This window comes from Triturus cristatus, chromosome 7 (genome assembly GCF_964204655.1).
Source record: "Triturus cristatus chromosome 7, aTriCri1.1, whole genome shotgun sequence".
Taxonomy (NCBI): Eukaryota; Metazoa; Chordata; class Amphibia; order Caudata; family Salamandridae; genus Triturus; species Triturus cristatus.
In genome coordinates this window covers 1872914224-1872940246 of record NC_140590.1, presented here as the reverse complement: position 1 = coordinate 1872940246, position 26023 = coordinate 1872914224, and the positions used below count along the sequence as shown (strand labels likewise).

The 26023-nt window shown below is 49.2% G+C and overlaps 1 protein-coding gene across 2 annotated transcripts in view; it reads left to right on the top strand.

Annotated features, from left to right (window-relative positions):
* Positions 1-26023, top strand: part of LOC146813558 (erythroid membrane-associated protein-like) — a 322998-nt gene that overhangs the window by 28586 nt on the left and 268389 nt on the right. The window contains exons 3-4 of one of the 2 annotated variants that reach the window (XM_085620338.1): positions 5548-5679; positions 18978-19121. In XM_085620338.1, coding sequence (XP_085476464.1) covers positions 5548-5679; positions 18978-19121 — 276 coding nt within the window. The remainder of the gene's footprint in view (positions 1-5547; positions 5680-18977; positions 19122-26023) is intronic. The other variant, XM_085620339.1, reaches the window with a different exon arrangement.

Genomic DNA, 26023 nt, shown 5'->3' with positions numbered 1-26023 from the left:
GGGACGATGGGCAACCCTGTTGAGTGCCTCTCTGTATCTTTATTGGGCCTGATATATGGCAACCTATCTTAACCTTAGCTGTTGGGTCGGTGTACAGTAGTTTGACCAATCGGATAAAACTGGCTCTGAGGCCATATATGGAGAGTATCTTGAATAAATAGGACCATTATAGGATTGCAGTTTCATTGCGTCCCTCCCCGGCTTGGGGAGCGAGATGAGTAAGGCATCATTTAACTTGGGCTGTAAATGGGCCGCTGACAAGGCGTCATCATATATTGGGGAGTGAATGCATAGCCTCCTCTATCTTGAAGATCGTAACGTCTCCTTTGAGTACCTCTCTGTGTTCAATCAGAGCCTGAGGAAGAACATTGTCGGTAAGGAAGTCCTTAATCTCCCCCGGTGTGTGCTGTATAATTGAGGCAACGCAACCTCTTTAGCAATGCAGCGTGGTTGCGCCAAGCCTTGTCTAGTCGTACACATCCTTTGTCTGAGGATCTAGCCAGATCCTCAAGCTTGAGCATCCACCGCTCCAAGTGGGAGATTTCAACATCAAGATGACGGCACATATTTATTGTGTTGCCCAGGCAATGTCCCCTATTGGACCCTTTGAAGATGTCCCATTCTATCAGCTTAGAGGTAGCGGTATTGGTGTTTAGGTCAAAGTATTCCGATATACTAGCACTGATAGATGTTCTGAATGGGCGATCATTCAGTGCCAACATCTGTAATCGCCATGTGGCTATCCAGGGTGTGGGGGGGACAAATTCCCAGTTAAACTGCAACTATAATAGGTTATGTTCAGAGTGTGTTGTACCAATGTAGTTTATGTGTGTGAAGAGTGTGGGACTAAGTCTGAGGTGCTGACAAAACAATCTATTTGAACATGTAATCTGTGTGTGTGTTTGTGAAAAAGATTGATATATCCGCAGGTGAGCATTTGAGGTGGCAATGGTGCGGGGTTGGAGCGGAAAGGAACAATCTAATGCCACGTTGAGGACACTATTGAAACTACCCCCCAGCAGCCAGGCGAGTCCACTCCATTGTGCCAGTATCCCGGACAGCTCATTTAAGAATGGCATCTCCCAAGGAGCACCTGGCGGCCATGCAAGCGGCCTTTCACTAAAAAGTATCGGCCTTCCAGATCTTTGACCTTTTGTGTGGCAGTAAATGGGACCACCTCCTCAATCCCCACAAGCACCCCCGAGGCAGAGGTAGAGTAGTTAGTGGAATACATTTGTCCCCTCCAGCACTTCTGCAAACACATACCCTCTAGTTCTGTAATATGAGATTCCTGTAGAAACTCTATATGTCTGTCTGTGGCGTAAGCATGATTACACAGCATACTGCCGAGTGGGGGGGCGTATGCCCCGTACATTCCACTTTATGATATTTGTGGCAGTCATCGTGTGGAGTTTTGAAGAATGGGAGCCTGGCTTACCCCAGTGGGGTAACACCAGCCCCACTCAGAGAGACATTAACAAAGTGAGTGCAGCTCATAACAGTAAATAAAAGAAACCACAAGGAATACATGGAAAATACAGCACCATCAGGAGCAGGGATACAAGGGGTACCTGCCCAAGCATGTAGAAAGAGAAGACTGGCAAGAAGGGGCTGGATCTAGGGGGGTGGGCAGTGGTGGGAGAGTCCTGGGCAATGGCCACATCCCGTGCGCGGTGGAGGTGCAAACAGCCCTGGCGTCCACCAGACGTCCCATGCAATGTGTTGGGTTTACAGGGGTTTTCGATGTCTGAAGCTTAAACAACAAGCATGCAAGTGCATAGCATACTAACAATTAAGTTAAAGGATATTGTCCGCTGTTTGGTGAGGCACAGGGGGCAGTATGTCAGAGCCTGGGGGAAGAGGTCCGCGGTCAAAGAATCCTCATCTCGTTAGGATTTGGAATCATCGTCGTCTGTGTTAGAAGGAAGGCGGGGTCGCAGAACACCACCACTATCAGCAACACCATACATCGCTCCCGGAGGACCTCCTCCAGCTTTTGAAAGCAGGTCATGTGAAGAGCAGCCGATGAATCCCTCTTTTTGTGTCTCTGTCCGTGTACGCCAGTTAACGGCACTCCCCCTAGTACACCAAGGCCATGATCAAATCCTACCTGCCCCTGACTTTCCACTCAAGTCCCCACATCAATGGTGTCAGTAAAGAAATGTGTTTTGACATCTGTTTGGATACAGAGAAGGGCCGAGAAGAGGAGTGAATATTGGATGTTGACTTCTCTCAGCTTGCGTTTGACTGCTAGAAAAGTGTGACGTTTACATTCGACCCCCAGTGCATAGTCTGGGAAAATCATCACTTTGGCATTGTCAATTGGCAAATTGTTCTTCTTGCTGTCCTCACTCAAGACCACGTCTCAGTCTTTATAGTGGATAAGGCATGCCACCAGGGGTCTATGCAGGACGCCCGGCAGGGGTCTCCTCGACAGGACCCTTTGATCCTGCTCCACTGAGAAGAATGATGAAAGTGTCTCAACGGGAACAAAGCTGCGAATTCAGGTTTCAAGATATGACTCTACTTCTCAGCCCTCCACGTTTTCAGGCAGGCCCATCAATCTTATGTTATTTTGCCGCGACCTGCCCTCAGCATCTTCCGCACGCTCCTCAAGGGTGCAAACCTGCTTGTGTAGCATACGCTGGCAGGCTTGCATGTCATGTGTCTGCAGTTGGATAGTTGCCAGCTATTGTTACGTTAAGTGAACCCTGATGGAGAGTTTCCGATGATCATCTCTCAGTAGCTGAGATCTGTTGCTACTGCGTCTATTTTACACAGTCAGTATGCCCAAGAGAGGGACCATTGAATGGGGGAATGTAGGTTTCAAAATAATCATAGGGCTATGCCCCTTATGTTACGTTATTTAGATTAGCCTTATAATGCTAAATAATAATGATGGTTGTTGTGTTTGTAGACAACCCACTGAGCTGTAATGTTGATTATACAGTAGTATGGCATTGGACTGCTGGCAGCCATTTTGTATGACGGTTTAGGTATATTAGTAAATGTGCTCCAAACTGTGAATATGCTAGGCCCAAGTGATTGTCAATATTGTGCTGTTCACTGAGTTCTGCTCAGACGTCAGAGGGAGCCGAGACTGTGCAGAAGGAGCTTGGTTGGAGACAAGAATGTACACTCCTTCCAGATGGCGGCACAGCCCTAAAATCACTCCCTTATTCATTGTCCAAGTTTGTAACTTTGCCATGTGGGCGTGGTTTGGAGGACTTCTGATGAATCTGTATTGTGTACTGTGCTGGTGGGGGTCAGTCCCTCAGCTCTCTGTGTCTGATGCAGGCTACAATGGACTCTCTGCAGAGATTAATAATAAACTGCTTGTTTGCATTCTCTACTGGCTGCCCGACTCTCCATTGATATAGGTAAGGCCGAGAGGTGGTTTAGTAACCCGAGTGACCCTATTTGGGTCATTTCTTTCAGGAATAGGAATTTCAGGGGTTTCCAGGCATCTCCTGCACAGTGAAAGGTGGACCAGCGGCTTCTAGACAGGCCTGTCCAGGGACAGCACATTTTCAGTGATAGGACGCACACAGGCAAAGTGCGCACTATTTGTAATACGGGTCCAGAATGTAATTCATTCCAGTTGCTTTTCAGACACAGTGTCTACCCTCTTTTATTGGTGCGGATTTACACGTTTCACAAATTCTGAAAGTTTTCCAACAGTACTACTGGAAAAGTTTTGTCAATTTCGAATTACGACCATAGAAAGGCATTTCAGCATGTGTAATTGTACACAGCATACAATCCAGCAAATAAATATGCCCTGGCATGAGAACAGTTGGTCTCTCTTTATTTTCCTTTAAAGGATTTTTTTCCCCTTGGAAAAGCCCCTTCACCCCACCAGTTTTAGATGTTTTCCCTTCCGTTACTGTGCAGGGAATGGATTTACTCCTGTCTGTGCCATGGGCATATTTTAACATTTAACGGTTGGTATTCTGCCCGTCATGATGGCGGAGGACAATACGCGACCATCCTGATAGAGCACTGTCTGTCAAATTTAGAGATGACCACCGGCCCAGCAGTCCAGCATCACAGCCTTTCCATTCAAGGTCAAAAGTTCTGGTGGACGGCTGCAGTGAGACTGAACTGCCGTCCACCAAACTTTTAACACTATTTTGTATTACAAAAAGAAACTTCTAAACTGGGAGTTTGTTTTTGAAAACACAAAAACTAAGGACCCCCATACCTTGGGAGTTTTGTCCTGGAGTGTGGGGGACATTATTGTTTTTTTTCCATTCCTCACTGCCAGGTTGTTCCTGGTGGCAACAGACTGAAAAAAGGACATTACGTTCTCCACCCTCAATAGTGCAGAAAGCCGAATGCCCTTCCTCTGATGCTCCCTACACCGTAGGGCCCTCAGAGGAACTTGTCTATCAACTGAGCCAACAGAGGCTTCATCCACGGACAACCTCTGGCCCGCACATCTGTAAACGAGGCGTGCGGAAGGAGAGCCTACGATAGAGGCCATGTGTGTGTATTTGAGCAAGTGTACTGTTGCTGCCTGACTTAGTCTCCTGTGATCATCACCAACAATTGTTTCACATTTTATTTGAAAGCAGAGAAAGGCAGCTAAATTCAGAAATACTCATTTTGCATCTTGTGATGGACAGGAAAGACACATTGGGGAATAGTTCCGATATTTTGGTGCAGCGCAGCGCTGCGAGCCTTCTAGCTGTGCTGCCCGACGTCAAAAGAAAAGGGCAGGGATGAGCCATATCTGCAACATACGGTGCATTCCTGTCCTTTCTGCCAGCGCCGGCACACGACCTGCAGCCGAGCACCAACGGAGACACCCTTGCAGGTGTCTGTGTTGGCATAATTGTTTTTGTGCAGGAAAGAACACCTTCTAAGTGTCCTGGCAAGAGGGAAAAACGAGCAGAAGTGTAAACATTTCTCCTCGTTACTCCTGCTTTGGAAGGCGTTAGTTTTGGCGCTGCGCCAGATACACTATGTGTAAATCAGAGGTTGTGTCAATAAGCATCGGTGTTGCATGGGAGCTCCCACAGCAACACTCATGGAACGCCCCTTCCGCGCAGAGTAGGGCATTGCCTTACTCCATATTTACAAGGCGATGGAAAGCCATGCAGGGTGGCTTTGCATGGCCTTGTAGATATGGCCCGGCACGCTGCGTCTCCAGAGTGTCACAAAAGTGACGCTCTGGTGGTGTAAAAGTGCTGCAGGGACATTGTTAATATGCCCCTTAGTTTTATTAACGCATTGAAGCTACATATGTTTAACACCCTGTTACTACTCTACTCAAGGGTGTAAAATGCTGAAGGGCTTTGTTATTGTGACTGGAAGAAAAGTAGGGCCCTGAAGTTTGGACCGGAAAAGAAATTCACCCTTCCTTCCTCACTTAATCTTTACTCTTTGTTTTCTTTACCTCACTCTCTCCTTCTCCCTCACCCTCTCTCTCTCTCTCTCTCCCTCTACTTCTCCCTCACCCTCTCTCTCTCTCTCTCTCTCTCTCCCTCCCTCTCTCTCTCTCCCTCCTCTCCCTCTCTTCTGGCTCCCCCCCCCCCCCTGCAGTGGAGAGAGCAGTATTCTACAGCCCCAGGGTGCAGAGCTCTGCTGGGCTCCGAGACGAGGCTGGAGATTGTCCAGGGTATTCCCAGAATCCTCCGCGCTCTCTTCTGAAAACCTCGCTGTGCCTCCGTCCAGGTAAACACACTTTTGTCTCTTGTTTCTGCATGTTGTGGTACATGACATGTTCATGTGTGTTAGGGTTCAGCCATGTTAGTGAGCGTCACTCTGGGACAGTAGATGCTGAAAGTGAGGGCGGGGGTTGTAGACGCAGGGATTGTTCAGTCTTGGGTGGTCGTGGTAAATGCCGGCTTCTTACTTCCACCGAGTGCAGCTCGGAGGACATATCTGCCTCATACCAGTGGTGTAGCAAGGGTGCCAAGAGCTCTCAAGCAGCTACAATAGTGGTGCAGAGGGCCCCTCACAGCCCTGGGGCCCCTCACAGCCCTGGGGCCCCTCACAGCCCTGGAGCCCCTCACAGCCCCGGGCCCCAGTGTCACTGCACCTGCTGCACACTTGGTAGCTGCACCCCTGCCTCACACCCTTCCACCTCACACTCTCACATGTAAATATGTTCCTAACATGTCATGTTATGCTGTACTAGACTGTTCAAGCTCACACCCCTCACAGTCCTTCATCCCCTGCCTGTGGTACCTCCACCATTGCTGATGCTCTTGTGTTACTGTGGACAGCACTTCTATCTACAGCTGTGCAAAGACACACAAACACAAAGAGGGATGTGTGTCAGTGTCATTGACAGAAATAATGTCTGGTTTTCATATAGTGTCTAAAATATAATTTACAAAAAGTGAATCTCTTTGAGTGTTGATTTTCTAACTCCAATGTGTGATACTTACAGTAGCGGCTGCTACCGGACCCGGGTGGTGGGCAGGGTGGGGGAAGGGGGACAAAGAAAGTTTTAAAAAACACTTACCTGTGATGACCTGCCGCCGCCTCTCCTCCGTCCTCTTCTTCCTGTCCCGGGTCCGGCAGCAGGAAGCAGAAGGAAGCACCTGGGCTCTCAGGCTCCCCTGAGCCAATCACAAAGCAGCAATGCACCGTTGTGATTGGTCTGAGCGCCGTGGATCAGCTCTCAGATGGGGACAGGGAGCCTTTGCGTGTTCCTCATCAGGCTGTGTAATGCAGCCTGGTGGGGAAGATGGAAAGTGCGCATGACTGTTCGGCCGGCCCAAAAGGGCCACCCAACCAGTCCAGCGCACTTAGGGAGTGCAAACCACTCCTCTCCCTGCTGTGGCCAGCTGCGCTCCGCGAGTCACTGAAAACGAAAATGATAATAACGATATTGTTGTATTTAGCTTATATCTATTGGTTCCTTCTGCCCACCCCCACGATTGGAACTCTCGTGGAATGTTATGAGTGTTCTAACCTGCACTCCCTGTAATGACAGTTTGATCTGTTACCGCTGTGGTGATGGATGTTGGTTTATGATCCACAAATAAATCCCTCTACAAAACAACTTTAGTGGATTATTTCACTGGCGACGAGATACTTGTGCGGAGGGCGACTTACTGACATCCCCTCCCTGTGTGGCCACAGTTGGGATGAAAGGAGGAGTAAAAAGAGGAATTGAACGGAGTCAAGAAGTTGGTGAAGGAAGAAACGTGTGAAGAGAACTCACCGTAAATGAAAGTGCATGGTGACGCAGATGTACAGAGGAAGGTCTCGGAGGTACGTGCGTCGTAAGGTCTAACGTGCAACCTGAAGTGAATATTGGAGGAGTGTGAGGAGGAATAACGGAGGGGCAAGAGCCTGGACGTGGGTGCACAGAGACTGTCTCGGAGGTGCGGCGCGTGTTGTGGTGACTGGAAGGTAAAGAGAATCTCGGCGTGAGGCACGCAAGGGAGGAAGTCGTGAGGGAAACAGCGTGTGGAGGGAGCACATGCGCGGAGAAGACGAGGAGAGGAATTGACTTCTGGCGGCCATGTGCAGTGTGTGACGAAGCTGACAGACAGAAAGACGATTGCGTTGCGTCCAAGTGAGCGAACACACACGCGGGGAAGACGTAGAGAGTATTGACTTTCTGGCAGCCATGCGCAGTGGGAAATAAGGGACTGACAGGAAAGAAGAAGATTGACTTCGTATGCGCGGTGAGGAATCCAGGTGCTGGCTGGAAGAGTTGTCTGCTAAAGTAGTTGATTGCCTGCGAAGCATACTAAGGAGGAAGCTTGGTGGAGACAGCGGGGTGAATCTGTGGCTATGAAGAACATTGCCTGAGGGAAGTCCTAATTACAGATGTGAACTGAAAAACGGGAGAAGTACGGTGAGACACAGCAAATCGCCGGGAGTAACTAGATCTGCGGAGGATATGTTCTGTACTGACTGGAATTTAGTGACTGAAAAGTGACATTAATAACCTAGGTAGAGGTCGGACTCAGGGGAGGAGCCTAGCGCGCAACCAAGATGGCCGCGTAGGCTTGTGGCTCCCGGGGGCCTCCGCAACCTCCCACGTCTATCCTGTCATAATCCTGATTTTTTCGATGGGCTTTTGTTTATGATCTTGCGCTAAGGTGCCACTCGTTTTCCAAATCGAAATTGGACTCCGGGAACGTGTTTTTTTGGCGATCTGAAGTTTGCGGCCTTCTCCGGCCTTGGTGCCGAACTCGGGTTGGTGAGGTGCCTGGCTGCGAATTGAACAACAGCGGCATGCCAGGCTGGGTCTGCCCCGGACCCCGTGCTTTCACTTTCGGTTTCGAGTTAAGCTACCGAGACTGATGCGTGGGACATTGGGAGAGCTGCGCGGAGCACGGAGTGCAAGGCCTAGTCTTGAACTGTAAACAGGCCACTTTCAGTTGGCGGCCCGGATCTCCTGGCCTTCCTCCGGGTGCTGGAGGATGCTGACCTTGCTGATTGCTGACGATGACGACGAGAGTGGACGGCGACAAACTGAAAACCAAATCTACCCGGAGGGGAGCTTATTCCCAGGCCAACAATATGGACCGCTATGCACAGCCAAAGGGATCCCCTAGTGGATCGCGTAAATCGCCTGAGCCGCCCAAGGAGGCCTCGGGCGCATCATCCGAATTGACCCTGTTGGATGTCATGGGGGCCATTGAGGAGATGAAGGTGACTGTGAACCAGCAATTGGATACTCTGGCTAACAAATTGGACTCGGTGCTGATTGATGTCACCTTGGTCAGAGCGGACCTGTCGAAAACCAATGACCGGGTCGACTCATTGACCTAAGCAGCGTCGAGCCTAACGGTAGACGTGGCCGCCTTGCAGACGACGGTGCGGAGGTTGCAGCTCGCCAGTGACCTGACCGAGCGTCGCCTGGAGGACTCCGAAGGCAGGGCCAGACGGAACAACGTCCGCATTATTGGCGTGCCCGAACGGTCGGAGGAGTCTGCTGTGGATCTTTTTGTGGAGGATCTAGTGGTGACTCATCTAGCACCCAAAGGGCTGAGCAAGTTCTTCGCTGTGGAACGGGCCCACAGGATCCCGGGGGGTGCGCCCAAGGTGGGTGCCCCCCCACGGCCTATCATTGCCCGACTTTTTAATTTTCGGGATAGAGACGCTATCCTGCAGGCGTCGAGGGTGGCTGGGCCATTACGATTTGAGAACTCTAATGTTAGCTTTTACCCAGACTTTACACAAGCGGTTCAAAAGCAACGGATGGGATTCTCGGCCATCAAACGGCGCTTGAGAGACATGGAGTTCAAGTATGCGATGCTGTTCCCGGCTAGGCTGCGGGTCGAGTTGGATGGTCGCTCCCACTTCTTCGACCGGCCAGAGGTGGTGGGAGAGTGGCTGGATGCCCTGCCCAAGAGTCGGGATCGGGAGGGTCGGATGGCGGAGAGCGGAGAGGGTTTGACGGAGTAGGAATGGAACTGTGATCCTGGTGATGGACTGTATTGGTAATGTTTTGCACCTGTGGCTGCACTGGACTCCAGTTTGTAATGATTTGCCCCGTGGTATTTGGAGGTTGCGGGGGGCTTGCTGGGGCCCTTTCCTCCTTCTGGGGTTTTTTCTTGTCCTTTTTCCATATTGGGGCGACAGGCACACTGCATGTTGGGGGGGGCTGATCGGGCTCACGCAGGGGTGCAGGGAGGGGGGAGTTTTGTTGAGGTTGATGGGGGGGGTTGGGGTTTGTTTGTTTGTTTCACAAGGCGGGGTAATATTTTTCGCTGTGCTATTATGATTGTGCTCCCCGGGAGGGGGATATTTTGTGCTGGGAGGGATGGGGGGTAGGGGACTGAGACTTCTTTCCTGGAATGTGAATGGGCTGGGGGACAGGATAAAGCGGGGGGTAGTCCTGCAGTTCTTGAAACGTATTTCGCCCAATATTGTGTTCTTGCAGGAAACGCACCTCATAGGGAACTCTTTTCATGCCATGAACAGACGAGGATATCGCCTCCTGGCCCATTCTGGTTTCACCTCTGGCTCGAGGGGAGTGGGCATTTTAGTCAGGACCTCTCTCCCGCTGGTGGTGGATGAGGTGCTCCATGACGACAGAGGGCGCTACACTGCGCTGGTGGGGAGGTGGGAGGGTAGATTGATTTCACTGGTCGCGGTCTACGTGCCGCCGGGCCTGCAGACGGCCACCTTTGCTGATTTGGGGCGCCTGCTACTTGGGCTTCCGGGGGGGGTTTGGTCTTGGGGGGGGATTTTAACGCAGTGGTTTCCGGAGTTGAAGATCGACACCCCCCTAGGGACCTCCCTCGGGCCCAGAACTGGCTGGGGGGCTTTCTGGATACCCTGGGACTGATAGACTGCTGGCGGTTGAAACATCCTGGACAGGCGCAATATACCTTCCACTCTGGGGCCCACGGTAGTCTTTCGAGGCTTGACTATATGCTAGTGCCTGCGGCCCAAGCTGGGATGATCGGGGAAGTGCGACACTTGGCACGTGGTATATCTGATCACTCCCCTCTTTTGCTACACCTAGATATCGCCTTGGGGGCGGAGGGGAGGGTGGCGCCGATCAACCCCTGGTACCTACGAAACCCCACGATCCGTGCAGACCTGGTTAAGTCTTTGGAACACTATTTTAATGATAACGTGGGGTCGGTGTCTTCCGCCATCTCCCTTTGAGAGGCCTTTAAGACGGTGCTCCGGGGCCAGGCCCTATCTCTCATTTCCCATACCAAAAAATGCGAGGCGCAGGAGGTTGTTCGGCTAGAAAATGAGATCACCGAGTTGGAGAGTGAGTTGGAGCAAGGTGTTACGGATGACAGATTGCATGTGCTGGAGCTTAAGCAGGCCGACTATAAGGCGCTGGTTACTGAATCTGCTAGGAGTATGAGCAGGGAGCAACAGGGGCGATTGTACGATATGGGTGATAAGGCCGGGAAGTTGATTGCCTGGTTGGATAAGAAGGAAAGAGCGAGTCGAGTGGTGCCAGAGATTGAGAGGGTGGATGGTGTGCGTGTGACGGACCCCGGTGACATTGTTGATTGCTTTGCGGAGTATTTTCACGGGGTCTACTCTCCGGTCTCAGAGCGATCGGAGGAAGACTCTCGACTGCTGCTTCGAGATATTACTCTGCTTTCCCTATCTGATGAGGATAAAGTATTGATGGATGCGGCCCTATCGCCAGATGAGATTGCTTTGGCCATTCGTTCCGTTGCCTCGGGTAAGGCCATGGGTCCTAACGGACTTCCCATCGAATTGTATAAGCTGCGCCCAGATGCGATTGCCCCGTATCTCCGGGACATGTTCCTTGAGGCTCAGGCGGCGGGCTCCCTCCCTTCTGACCAACGTCTTGCTACTATTGTTGTTATCCACAAGGAAGGGAAGCCGCGGGATCGGTGTACTTCTTACAGGCCTATCTCTTTGTTAAACGCGGAGCCCAAAATCCTCGCCAAGGTACTGGCCAATCGCCTGATCCGGGTTGTGGGCGACCTGATTCATCAGGATCAATCCGGTTTTATACCCCATCGCAATACCGCTTTGAACCTGCGGCGACTGCATGGCGTCCTTGCTCGCGCCCCATTCATTCGTGAGCCGGCCATCTTGGCGTCCTTGGACGCTACCATGGCGTTCGACACCTTGGAATGGCCATACATCTGGGCGGCGTTGGCGAAGTTTGGGTTCGGCCCGGGGTTTATCGGTTGGGTGAAATTGCTTTATGACAACCCACTGGCACAGGTAGTGGTCAACGGACGGGTGTCGGCTCCCTTTGTTTTGGGTAGGGGCACCCGACAGGGATGTCCACTATCGCCTCTTCTCTTTGCGCTTTGCTTGGAGCCCCTTGCGGAATGGTTGCGGTGGCACCCCTCGATACGTGGCCTTAGATGGACGCCGGAATACGAGGATCGTGTTTCCCTATCTGCGGACGATATCCTCTTGTATCTTGCATCTCCGCGTAAATCGCTCATTGTATTGGTGGATGTGTTGAGCTCCTTTGGTCGCAACTCCGGATTGGTAATTAACTGGGCTAAGTCTTGTGTATACGTTCTCTCCGGGGAGGCCCCCCCTTCCGCGGGGGTGCCCTATCCAGATTGCGGAGTCGGGGTTCACGTATTTGGGTATCTTTATAACCCTGGATCCGGTGGCCCGGTATGAACGGAATCTTCTCCCCCCCCTTCAGCGCCTAAGGGCGGATGTGGCGGGTTGGCGGCGGCTGCCGCTCTCGCCGCTCGGCCGGGCAGCATTGTTCAAAATGATGTCGCTACCACGTTTTTTGTACGCCCTGCAAAATACTATGGACGTAGTGCCGGCCCGTTATTTTCGGGAGGTGGAGTGTCTCCAGCGTCGATTGTTTTGGGATGGGCGGCCGCAGATTGCTCTTGCTAAACTGACCCTACCGTGGTATGACGGGGGGGTCGCCCTCCCTGACATTAAGCGATATTACTGGGCCTCCCAGTTGGCTGCCGTCAATCACGGGATGTATGGCCCTGCTTTGAACCCGGCTTTTGAGATGGACAAATTGCTACTGCCAGGCGGAGACTATAATCGAGCACTATACTCGGGGTCCCTTGATGCGCGGTTGACGGGCCCGACGCGGGTCGCAGTGCAAGGTGTGGCATGCAGCAAATGCGGCGATGGGGTGGAGGGATCGCTTGACTCGGGCTACGCCATTGTACGCGTCCCAGCGTTTGGGTTGTCTGTATACTACGAAAGGCTTCGAGAAGTGGGATACGATTGGTATCAGCACGGTGGGGGATCTCTGGACGAAAGGGAAATTCAAGACGTTCGACATGCTGAAAACGGAATACCAGTTGAATGATAGGGAATACTATCGGTATGTTCAAGTTCATCATGCCTTGTGTTCTGTGTTCTCAGACGTGGCGGCTATTCCGGAGCATTCCCCGTTGGAAGACAGAATATTGGACGGCTATGTGCCGGATAGCACCATTTCGTTGATTTATAAAAAGCTTATCAATGATCGAATGGGTTTGCTGGCCTCATTGCGGGAGACATGGATTGCAGACGGTATAGAACTGGACGACGAGGATTGGGTGTCAGCGGTGGCCTCCCCGAAAGAGGTGGCTATCCCGGCCCGATTGCGGTTCGTCCAGCTTAAGATACTGCATAGAGTGTACGTCACGGGGCCCGGCCTGATGCGTATGGGGTATTCGGTGGATGGTTTGTGTAAGCGAGGCTGTGGGCTACTGGGGACTTTTCTCCATATCTTGTGGGAGTGTCCGGAGGTGACTCGGTTTTGGTGCAGAGTGCATGCGGTGTTAGAAGAAGTCACGCATGTTGCCTTATTGCCGGAGGCACGTAGATGCTTGCTGAATGTCTGGGAGCCGACTGATTACAATGTGACGCAGACGCAATGGGTGACCCTAGGCTACATGATAGCGAAGCGTGACATCGCACAACTGTGGGGCTCCCAGAGGCCGCCAACGGTCTCCGAGTGGAGGGAACACATGGACTGGTGTATGTTTAGAGAGAAAACGGTGTATGTGGCGAGAGGCAAGCCTGGGAAGTGGATTAAGGTGTGGGGTCCCTGGAACTCCTATCGTGGAGGTATTTGCGCCCCGCCCCAGACGCGTGAGATGGACGCCGCTCTGTCTCCCTAGCCCCCGCATTCCTGTATGCTCCTGCGACATGCGACTTTGTCACTTCTGCCTTGCCCCCCTACCCCCCCCTCTGTCTACCCGGGTTGGTTTACTCCCTCGATACGAGGAGCACATGTTTCTGCCATTAACTTCCTCTGCCTTGTGAGTTTGATGTTTTCTGTTTTTCAAAAATATGAAACCTTTCCTGTTTGTTTAGGGACTGCGGCTGTGGCTGACTGCGATGATTAGCACTTTAGTAACTATTTTGCTGCTTCATTGATGTGCATGTTAAGTCGTGCCTATGTTTACACTGCGTTTAGCGGCCGGCCTGTTGGTTGTAGGCCCATACTTGTATCTTTTTGAAATTGTAATAAAGGTTTTTTTTAAAAAAAATAAAAAAAAAAATAACCTAGGTAGAATAAGTTGTGGGTGAGAAGTTTAAAGCTGTATATTACATTAAGTGTAAAAGTAAAGTGAAGTAAAATTGAGGTAGTGGCTTGGGTTAGGAAACTTTAACAAGGAAAAGTAAGAGGAAGTTATTTGTGTGGAGATTACAGTATGGCAGCGACTAGTATGTTACAGCCTCCACCTTTTCTATCTGAAGCAGGGGAGCCTTTGGTTACATGGAAAGATTGGAGGAAAAGTTTTGAGTCTTATCTCATTGCTATAGGGGAAAGTGGGTTTTCTGCAATCAGAAGACAACATATTCTGCTTCATAATTTAGGGGCGGAGGGAAGGAAGATCTTTGACAACTTGCCAGATTTAGATGATGAAGCGGATGAAGAAGGTAGAGATGTGTATGATTGTAGTGTGAAGAAATTAGAACTTCAATTTGCGGAAAAAATTAATGTAGTACTTGAAAGACATACATTTTTTGCAAGGGTCCAAGGGAAGAATGAGAAAGTAGGAAGCTACATTGCTAGTTTAAGAGGGCTTGCAAATACGTGTGAATTTAATGAACTAATGGAATCCTTGATACGTTACCAACTAGTACGCTGTACTAATAATGAGAAAATTCAGGGAAAGTTACTAGTTGGCAATCCGGATTGAAAAATGGCGATTCACATTGCTAAACGTGTTGAGCATACTGTGGAATGCATGAAGGAAATGAACACAACTGGTGATAACAGTGTAAGTGAGATAAGTGAAGAACTAAAAGAGGTTTGTGCTATAAAGAATGTAAAAAAAAAGATGGAAAGGATATGGTTAACAAGGAGAGGATGTACAATGAAAACAGGTTGAAATGCTTCAGATGTGGAAGCAGCGGGCATTTGGCAAACAGTATTAATTGTTTAGCAAGAACGGCCACGTGCAGGATTTGTAATCGCAAGGGACATTTTGCACGAGCGTGCAAGGATATGTCTGGCAGAACAGTAAATAGTGTGGAGAATGGTGAAGGATACGAAAGGAATTTTGTTTTACAAGTGAAGGATTTGGAGGAAAGTAGTGTAAATCATATTGAGCTACCAAAATGTGAAATAGGTTTGGATGGAGAAAAACTGGAAATGTTTGCTGATTCTTGTTCACCTTTTACTTTCATGAATAGCGAGACATTTTGTAAAAAATTCAGAGAGGGAGAAGTTGAACTACACTCCCCATATGTAGTACCAGTAGGGTATAACAAGGACCCGATTCCTTTAGATGGAGTAGCCATTATGAGGATATCACTCAAGGATAGGAGTACGGTTGGGAAAGTCTATATTGCAAAGAAAGGGGCAAACCTGCTAGGATGGGGGCACCAGAGAGACCTAGGAATGAAATTTGATCCTAGTGCAGATACTCCTGTCATGTTGGTGGGAAGAGGTGTGTGTGGGGCAGAGATTTTTGATGAGTTCCCAGGAATTTTTACAGATAAACTGGGGTGCCTGAAAGAGTATCAACATAAAATAAAATGAAGGTGGGGGCAAAACCGGTAGCCCATAAATGTAGGAATGTTCCCATTATGTTGAGAGAACCTCTGAAGGTAGAACTTGACAAACTACTTAGTCAAGGAGTTATAGAATCGGTGGAATGTGCTGAGTGGGTTGCACCTATTGTTATCACAGCAAAAGGCAATACGAACAGCATCAGGTTGTGTATTGATTTAAGAGAGTTAAACAGAAACATATGGATTGATAGGCACCCCTTGCCAAATATCAATGATATGCTGAATCAGATCTGTGGGGCAGAATTCTTCTCAGTAATAGATTTGTCTTCAGCCTACCACCAAATAAGACTTCATCCTGAGAGTAAGGCATTGACCACGTTCATAACACCGTTTGGTGCATTCAGATTTTGTAGAATTCCATTTGGCTTAGCCTCAGCCGCGGCAGTTTTCCAAAGGGCAATGCAGAATATTTTAGAAGGGTTGGAACAAGTTTTATGTTTCCAGGATGACTTGTTAGTGTATGGCAAGAATGAAGAGGATTATAATGGGAAGCTACGCTTGGTTCTGAGTAGTTTAAAGGAAGCTGGTATTACATTAAAAAAGGAAAAATGCCAGATAGGAGTACGCTCGGTTACTTACTTAGGCCATGTCATTTCCAAAGATGGAATTAAGCCTAAAACTAATCTGGTAGATGCAATAAAGTTAGCGCCATGTCCCACTAACAAGGAAGAGATCAAATCATTCTTGGGGTTGTCAGAATATTACTCTAACTTCATAAAAAACTTTGCTGACACTACCTATCCCTTGAGGTGTCTATTAAAGAAAGGTACAAAGTTTGAATGGGATGAACAATGTGATGAGGCTTTCAGGACAATCAAAGACAGTATATCAGAGGCACCATTCTTAGGGTGTTTTGATACAAGCAAACGCACCATCATTACGACTGATGCTAGTTTGAAAGGGATTGGAGCCACTCTCAGTCAAGTGACAGAAAATGGGGAAAGGATAGTGGCGTTTACATCAAGAGCTCTTACTGCAGATGAAACCCACTATTCAGTAATTGAAAGGGAAGCATTAGCATGTTATTGGGCTATATTACATTTCAGGACATTTGTTTGGGGCATACCTTTTAATGTAAGGACAGACCATAAGCCCTTAGTAAGCATTTTTTCAACAAAGAATCTCGGAAGGTCCACACCAAGGATATCAAGATGGTTCCTTGGTCTTCAAGGATACAATTTTGAAGTGGTGTACATACCTGGACAAAATAATCAGGCAGCTGATTGCTTGTCTAGGTTACCACTAAAGAATCAGGAATTAGAGGTAGATCCTGGTGACGAAATTGTGGTGTCTGCAGTTTTTGATGGGTTGGATAAACCTGAGTGGAAAGAAGCCTTAGCTAACGATGAATTATTCCCAAGAGTGAAACAGCTTATATGCGAGGGATGGCCGTGTAGTCCTAAGTTTTTTAAAAATGGAAAGGATGTGTTTTGGGAAGTGAGGAACGAACTACATATACAAGGACAAAATCTATATCGAGGAAACAAGCTTGTACCTCCTGAGGGCATAAGAGAAAAGTTACTACATTTGGCACATGAAGGCCATTTAGGTTGCGCTAAGACCAAGAGTAAAATTTGATTACATTATTGGTGGCCAAAAATGGACACCATGGTGGAGAGGGAGGTAAGAGAATGCGTACTGTGTACTATGAGTGACAAGTGTAAAGTTGTGAGCAAAGAGAAAATCTCTCCAGTGGAAGTTCCAGCTGCTCCTTGGGTTAAAGTGGCCATGGATATTGTCGGTCCTCTAAATGTAAAAGGACTGGGTGGAAGATTCATTATCACGTTAGTGGACTACCATTCGAAATGGATCATCATCAAGGTAGTAGAAAATATCACTACTGATAGTGTGATCAGTTTTCTTCAAGGTGTTTTCCGTACAGAAGGGGTACCACAGATCTTGATCACGGATAATGGGGTTCAATTTACCTCTGCATGTATGAAAGAGTTCCTGCGCAAGTTGTCAGTTGAACATCAACCTATGCCATTGTATTGCCCGAGGGCGAATGGTCTGGTGGAACGTATAAATCGCATGATCAAGGACTGTATTCAACTCAGTGTACAAAATGGCAGCAATGTGGAGAAAACACTGGAGGACATGGCTTGGTCCTATCTTATCACTCCTCACTCAGTCACCGGCATGTCACCATTTAAGTCTCTTAAAGGGAGAGAGCCTGGTACCAAGTTAGGCCCTTTGTGGCTCGTCGGTGGAAGAGAAGAGGAAGTGAATAGAGAGATGATCAGGGATAAGATACAGCTAAATCAAAGGAAATATGTGGATAGGTACAATGGAGGAATACAGAGGTTGCCTAGAGCTTTGATGGTAGGTGACGCAGTAAAAAGTAAAAGTACCTAATTTTGTAATGTCAGGTTGTTCAAAATTTTCTGGGAAAAGAGTGGTGAGCAAAGTGTTCAAGAATGTTGTAAAGTTGGATGATGGGCAGTATTGGAGTGTTGACAGAATAGTTCATGATAGGAGTGATGATTCTATCCACAATGATTGCTATGTTAGACCGAATAACGACAACAAGAATACCATTCCTGGAAGGAAGATGCACCTGAGGAAGGTACATTCCAAACCTAATTGGCAAAAAGACTATTTCACGTATTGATTTTTATTTGTGTTCCCAAATTGTATTGGAAGGAAGATGTGTTGTATTTAGCTTATATCTATTGGTTCCTTCCGCCCACCCCCACGATTGGAACGCTTGTGGAATGTTATGAGCGTTCTAACCTGCACTCCCTGTAATGACAGTTTGATCTGTTACCGCTGTGGTGATGGATGTTGGTTTATGATCCACAAATAAATCTCTCTACAAAACAACTTTAGTGGATTATTTCAGATATGTTATCATTTTAGTTTCCTTTTGAGTAGCGGGGCGACGCTCCTCCGCCTTAGCAGAGGAGCCGCCACTGGATACTTAAGGTAGAATATGTTTGTCAGACAATATTTACTCCACGATATTCTGCTGCCAGACCCACAAAGAGGAGTCGCTCTCGGATCCCATCAAGCTTTTCAACACTTTGTTGCATGAACCACTTTATCAGGTTGATGTGGACTTTATCGTTTTCTCTTTCTCTTCTTCTCGGACACCCATTCTCTATATATTCCACTGTCTCTATGCCAACTCTCATCCTCTTTTTTTGCCTTTCTCTATCTCCCTCTTTCTCTATTACTGTTTCTCTCCCTCTTTCTATTTATCTTTCTCCTTCCTCCCTTCATCTCTCGGTACCTGTCTCTCCCTCCTCCCTTCCTCCATCTCTCTGTACCTGTCTCTCCCTCCCTCCCTCCATCTCTCTGTACCTGTCTCTCCCTCCCTCCCTCCATCTCTCTGTACCTGTCTCTCCCTCCCTCCCTCCATCTCTCTGTACCTGTCTCTCCCTCCTCCCTCCCTCCATCTCTCTGCACCTTTCTCTCCCTCTCTCTTTCTACCTGTTCCTCCATCCCTCCTCCCTCTTCCCTTCTTCCATCTCTCTGTACCTGTCTCTCCCTCCCTCCCTTCCTCTATTTCTCTGTCTCTGTCTCTCCCTCCTCTGTACCAGTTTCCCAGTACAACCTTCATGACAGACAAGGACGTCTCCCTGGACAGAGCTGCCCCAGGGTGAGGAATGACCCTGGAACAGAAGATTCCTCTCCATGGAGAGATTTGCAGCCTCATCTGAGAGAGACTCTGTGTCTCCGCAAAGGTGAGAGAAATTTAACTTTTAACTTTCTACACACACATTTGTTTTTTTAATTAAAATATAGATTGTTCTGGACATTTACATTTAATTTCAAGACTTGCACAGAGCAGTGTTTGTTTTTAATGTGTTTTTTGCAGGCCCCCACCTTCCATATATTCAAATTCACCTCTGCTCTAGGACAGACCAGAACAAACTCTGAAAGTAGCTCAGGTTTGCCAGAGACTGCACCGCTTGTGGAAAACTTGCACTTGTGGCTCTAAAGATACAAAGTAAGATGGAGGCAGAGCCTGGGAGGGACTGAGAGAGGAAGGAGAGAGAGGACAGATGCACCCGGTCCTTTGACTCCAGTGGGCAGCTGCACTCAGCACTTTGGACATACTTGGTGTCTGGGTTTGGCACTGGGTCAATGCTGCACATAACACAAGCTTGCTTCACCAATGTCATCAATGATGTAATGGGAGTTGTCATCAGTGAAGTCATAAATGATGCCATAGAAAATGTCATGAGAGATGTAATGTGTGAGGTCACAAGCAGTGCATGGTGGGGGCTCAAGGTAACTGGTGAATTTCTGTGATTTTTTAAGTTCAAAACAAGGCTGTCACTGACAAATTCTTGTAACTATAACGTTACTTTAACTTTTGTTTTTTTCAATTAATTTCTAGAGTTTTTTTTTAATGTGAAGTCACATTTTATTACCATACGGAAGGCCAACCCGGCAGGTGGGTTGGCCACGGGACCTAATGTGTTTTAAAGGGGAGGATTCCATGGCCCCCCTCACGGAGATAGGAACCCCATCCCCCAGGTATCATTCTTTTAAGGGGAGGGGGGGCCAAGTGCACCCCATCCTTGAGCCTTTTTAGGCCCTGGGGACCACATCCCCTAAGTCTTTTCCTTAAAGGGGGGGCAAGTGGCCACTCTCCCTGAGCCCCTGGGACCCCATAATCCAGGGCATTTTTCCTATGAAAGGGGATGGGGCCACATGGCTCCCCCTCTCTGAGTCTTATTAGGCCTTGGGCACCTCATACCCTGGCCTGTTTCTTTTTAAATAATGAGGAGGGGGCAGTGTGGCTCACCTCCCTGAGCCTTATAAGGCCGTCCCAGGGCCATTGTTTTTAAATTAAAGGAGAGGTGGGCCTCTTGGCCCCTCCTCCCCAAGCCTTATTAGGCCCCGGGGACCCCACCCCTAAGGGCCATTTGTTTTTAGAAAAGGGAAGGTGGGCACGTAGTTCCCCTCCCTGACCCTTGTTAGGCCCAGGGGAACCCTTGGCCCAGAGCTGTGTTTTTTAATTAAAGGGGAGGTAGGGTGCGTGGATCCCCTCACCGACCCTTGTTAGGCCCAGGGGACCCCATCCACAGGGTTTTTTTTAATTAAAGGGGAGGGGGCCGTGTGGCCCACCTCCCGAGACTTATTAGACCCTGAGGACCCCATTCCCCAGGGCCATTTTTTTTAATTACAGGGGAGGTGGGCGATTGTCCCCTCTTCCCCAAGCCTTATTAGGCTAAAACCCATCCCACAGGGCCCCCTCCCCGATCCTTTTTAGGTCCTGGGAAACCCATCCCCTGGGACAATTTATTTTAATTAAAGGGGAGGGGGGCTGCGCGACCCCCCTCCCCATGCCTTCTTAGGCCCTGGGGATCCATCCTCTAGGGCATTTATTTTAAAGAATGGGCTGGTGGGTGAGCCCTGTTGGGCCCTGGGGACACCATTTCCCAGGGCCCTTTTTTAAAAATTAATTGGAAGGGTGGCCGCTCTTCCTGATCCTTGTGAGGCCCTGGGGACCCGATCCCCCAGTGCCTATTTTTTAACAAAAGGGCAGGGGGCCGCAAAGCCCCCCTCTCTGAGACCCATAGCCCATGGGACCCCCATCCCCAAGGGCCCTGTTTTTTTTAATTAAAGGGGAGGGGAGCCACGTGGCCTCCCTCCCAACCCTTGTTTGGCCCTGGGGACCCCATCTCCCTGGACCACAATTTTTCAAAATGGGGAGATTGGGGGCACGCAGCCTCCCTCCCCGAGCATCTACAGGCCACAGGGAGCTCACCCCTGGGGCCAAAATAATTCAAAATGGGAAAGGGGGGCACACAGCCTTTTCGGGACCCCATAAATCGAGCCCGCAAAGTCAAAGGTACGTTGCACTGGTGCTAAGGGCATATGCTGGTAACGATGATAAAGGTGTCGGCGTGGTCAAGGCTTTCGGCATTGTTAGAAGAAATGGAGATACCCCTCCGCTTCCTCTTGTTGACCTGTGCCACACCTCGCCTCTGAAGAGCTGCATCGTTGTCCTGTAGAGATAAGGGGGATTGGGCCTGGGGCAGGGGGTACGGATTTAGGGCTTTATATTTTTTATTTTTTTTATTTATTGGGTGCGGGTGTCCGGTTTTAGGACTCAGAGCCGGGGTCGGGTATTTTTTAAAAGGGGGGAGGAGGGGAGAGAACTGGGGGAGTCATGCTGGGGTCTAGTTTTAGGGATCAAGGCAGGGGTTGGGTATATTTAAAAAGTGCTGGGGGCTGGAGGCGCGCTGGTATATACTTTTAGGTTTCAGGGCAGGGGTTGGGTATTTAAACAAGGGCTGGGGGCTAAGGAAGGGCGCCAGGGACCAAAAATAATCATGTAAAAAAATAAAATAAAATACAATAACACTTGAAAACCGGAGTTCATCTGGTGCATCTCTGGTCGACATGTACTTCTTCCATTGCGCATCTATGTACCTTCCATGTACTTGGATCTGTGTGTCTGTTACTTTTCTCCTGAAAAAGCATATCCAATGTGGAGAGGTGTGGCTCACTGGTTAGAGGCGGCAGATCCGCAAGCAGAGAATCGGCCAGGGACCAGGGTTCAATTCCCGACGCGGCAGGGTCGTGGACCAGGGTCAAAACGGACTCGATAATTCTCGCCTCGGTACCTACTCTAACCAGGAACACACTCGGCAACTCTGGGCATTAGCTTGCCTCATCTCCACAACGGCCCCCCACATTCGCCGGGGATGCCTGGTTTCACCTTGGAGATACCCAGGAGGGACCATCTCACAGGGATAGCCAGGACGGGTTCCCCAGCGGTCTACAGCGCCACGACGCCTCAGGGCAGCAGTGCGCTTTACAAGACACATACATTTACACAATGCACTACCCTATTTCTCATCCTGTCCCTCTACCAATATCTTTAATCTACATATACCTGCCTCCTTGATGCATCTATATACTTTCAATGCACTCATGGATCTATATATTTATCACTTTCTTCTAATTCAGCCTATCCAATGCACTACCCTATTTCTCACCCTATACTTCTCTCAATATATCTTCTACATCCACTCTCTCATTGAACCCAAACCTCATACCACTACTATGATCCCCAAAATACCCCTTTCTGGACTCTCTCCTACTCCACCCCTCCTTGCATCATCTGACACCTCTTTTACTATAGCAAACCCCAAAACAAACCTTTCTAAACTCTTTCCTCTGACTCTTCTCCTCCGCAACCTCTTTTTACTCATCAAAAAGCCTCCTCCTACTGCTATGACCTTCCAAGAAAATCAAAATCCTTCACTCTCCTGTCCCTCCACTATCCTTTTCAATCAAAATAACAGAATAACTTGTTCACCTCTCAAATTTCATATTCCACTATACTAATTCACCACTAATCCTGTCTGGGTGCTACTCGCAAAAGAAGCGCTTCAACACCCCATCAGAGGTAAGCAAGCATTATATAAATGCAAACCTTTTCCCCTCTTCTATCCCTCCGCTACCTTTCTCTATCCAACTCAAAAACACATCCACCACTCAAGCTACCTTCATATTTCATGGTTAGGCCATGTGATGAAGATTTATAGTCACAATTGGGTCCAAGTTGACCTGGATGGGCTAGGTAGCCTGTCTAGTAATATCCCGGTACAGAACGGCTTACGGCAGGGGTGGGTCCTAGAACCCCTGCTGTTTAGTCTGTTCCTTGCAGACGCCCTCAAACGTTAAGTTTTAAGCATAGTTACTCTCTTAAGATTGGGGGTGGCATATCAGCTGCCTTATGTACGCCGATGATCTGGCGGCGATGGATCTCACTCCTATAGGGCTCCAACAAAAATTAAATGCCCTAAATTCTTATTGGCTTGAAAATAAAATAACGATAAATGTTGACAAGACAAAAACTTTGTTTTTCGCTAGAAAGAAAAATAAATGTCCTTGGTTCTTAGGTAACGAGCGAATGGAGCAGGTCAGAGACTGTAAGTATTGGGGCAGGATCTTCTCAGATGATTTGAGGTGGGATAAACATATGGGTTCCCGGAGACTTAAACTATCAGCAGAAGTGAATGGCCTGAAAAGGTTTGATCGTAAATATGGCAGCTATACCTTGGATCCTCTAAGTAAAGTCATACAGGCAAACTCATCCCCCAGGCTCTTTGTGGAGCGGAGGTGCTGGCGATGGATGGGCAGGTCCCATGGGAAGGCATAGAGGGGAATTCCTTGCAATTTCTACTTGATTTACCTAAACATGTGATGATCCGAGCTGTAAGGCAGGAGTGGAGAACCATCGCCTGGAGCGCGCTGGCAGATGCTAGAGCCTTAAGCTTTTATTTTTTGATAAAAAATGGGGTCCCTGGTGATAAACTGTTGGTGCTAATTTTACCTGAGATATTGTCATTTCTCCCCAGTAAGAGGAACCCTGTAACTATAATGTAAAAGCACCTGGGAGCCCCCGACATGCACCTTGAAGGAGGCGAAGCAGCCCAAATTAGTCAAGTACAGAGCACCCTCCGGCAATGTGCTATCGAAAGAAGCTGGAGGGGGGACCTTAGGCATCTCAAGGTCAAAAGTTCAGTGGCCCCCTTCCTAGTTTCCCGGGAAAGCATGGACCTCTTACCAGATTTCTATAAAATCACAGATAAGTTTTTGCAAAATACAATTCTGCTGCTGAGGGAGGGAGTTGACCCTGGTTGGTGAATATTGGGGCTGAAATGGCCAAGAACCCTGGTCAATGCCCCTCAAGCGGGGTTGGAAATAGTCAGTGAGACGCCTGTTGATGGACTGCGTATTCTTCTTTAAGGGAAGGAAGAAGATTCTCTGGTCTGTTTTTACAAAGTATGGGTCGAGAGAAATGGGTTTAAACTTGATATGTGTCCTCAGAGACCAGAATGAAGCCATTGCCACTGGTCAATACCCCATGCTAGGCTTCCCTCCTCTGAGTGTTTTTAAGTTTCAGGGGCCCAATTACGATGGTGGTCAGTGGTATGACCGACCGCCATCGCAGCGGGAATGAGACCGCCCGCCAAGTTGATGGTCTCACCCACCATATAACGATTAGACGCCATGTAGGCGATCGTAAACTGCGGCTTGTCCTGCGCCCAGGAAAAGGGCCACAGCACAAGCCGTAGTGGAAAAAAGGCTGTTTGCGCAAATCCATGCACCGTGTGCCAGGCACCATGTGCTGTATGGGGGGCAATACATGTTCCCCCAGGCCACTTAGCAGTGGCCTGCAGGGGATGGGGGCCCTGCTAGGGGCTCACAAAGTCCCTTCCTGGCTGCCTGTTGATGGAGGTGGGACCGCCATATAAAGGCAGCGGAAAGAGATATCCTAATCCCTACAGCACTGCCTGCGCAGGCACCGCCCCAATGTAGGGTTAGAAATCTGACTGCCGTCCAGCCTCGGCGGATGTGACACGGGCCCTGCGTGCCCTGGCCCGAAATAAGGCTCCGGGGCTGGATGAGTTCCCCCTAGAATATTACACGACATTCTCGGTGCACCTAGTCCCTCGGTTAGTAGAGGTGTTTGCGGCGGCGCTGAAGAAGGGAGAACTGCCGAAATCCATGCGAGAATCTGTAATCGTGACGTTCCTGAAACCACATAGGGACCCACAGCGAATGGCCTCCTACCGTCCAATATCGCTATTGTGAGCCGATTGCAAACTCTTCAGGAAGACACTGACGGATAGATATGTACAAATTATACGCTCTCTGGTTCACCCGGATCAGTGCGGATTTATACCCGGCAGGTGCACGTCCCAGAACATACGTCGAGTCTTCCACATCCAGGATCAGGTACGGGGGATATACCCCCGAGCGGCCTGTCTCATCTTAGATCTTGAGAAGGCCTTCGATTCCCTCACATGGCAGTTTTTGTTTTCGGTGCTGCAGCGAGTAGGCATTGGGCCCACCCTCCTAGCTTATACGCGCCTACTGTACACCGGGCTAACCTCGCGGGTGCGCCTAGGCCGGAGCATATCGACGGAGTTTGCGGTTCAGAGGGGCACGCGACAGGGCTGCCCGTTATCCCCTCTGCTTTTTGCTCTGGCGGTGGAGCCTCTCGCCATACGACTCCGGCGGGAAGGGGAGAGCTGGGGCATCCCGATAGCAGGCACAGTGCATAGTGTTTCCCTATACGCTGATGACCTACTGATTTATGTGCGGGACATTACCGACGACTTGACCCCCCTCGGGGAAACTTTGAAGGAATTTACCGTGGCCTCGGGACTACGGGTGAATTGGGATAAATCCACAATATATCCGCTGCATCCGGAACTGCCTCCGCAGGAGGTTCACATAGGAGCTCAGCGAGTGCCCTGGAGCGCGTAGGCCCCCCGATACCTTGGTATCCGTCTCTACCACTCCTCCACAGATATGTTCGAGGGTAACCACTGCAGGGCACTGGCGAGTATTAGGGCTACGATCGGATTTTGGAAGAGCCTTCCATTGGCTCCAATTGGGAGAGTGGCATTGGCCAAAATGATCATGGTTCCAAGATTGCTGTATTTCTTTACCAACCTGCCAGTAATCCCGCCCAGAGCCTTTTTTCGGGACCTAGACTCCCTCCTCAGTGCGCTCATTTGGGGGTCCGCCAGGCACAGAATAGCGCTCCATCATTCGAAGCCTACTTCTTGGCAGCACAACTGCAATGGCTGTCTCATTGGACGGCAGA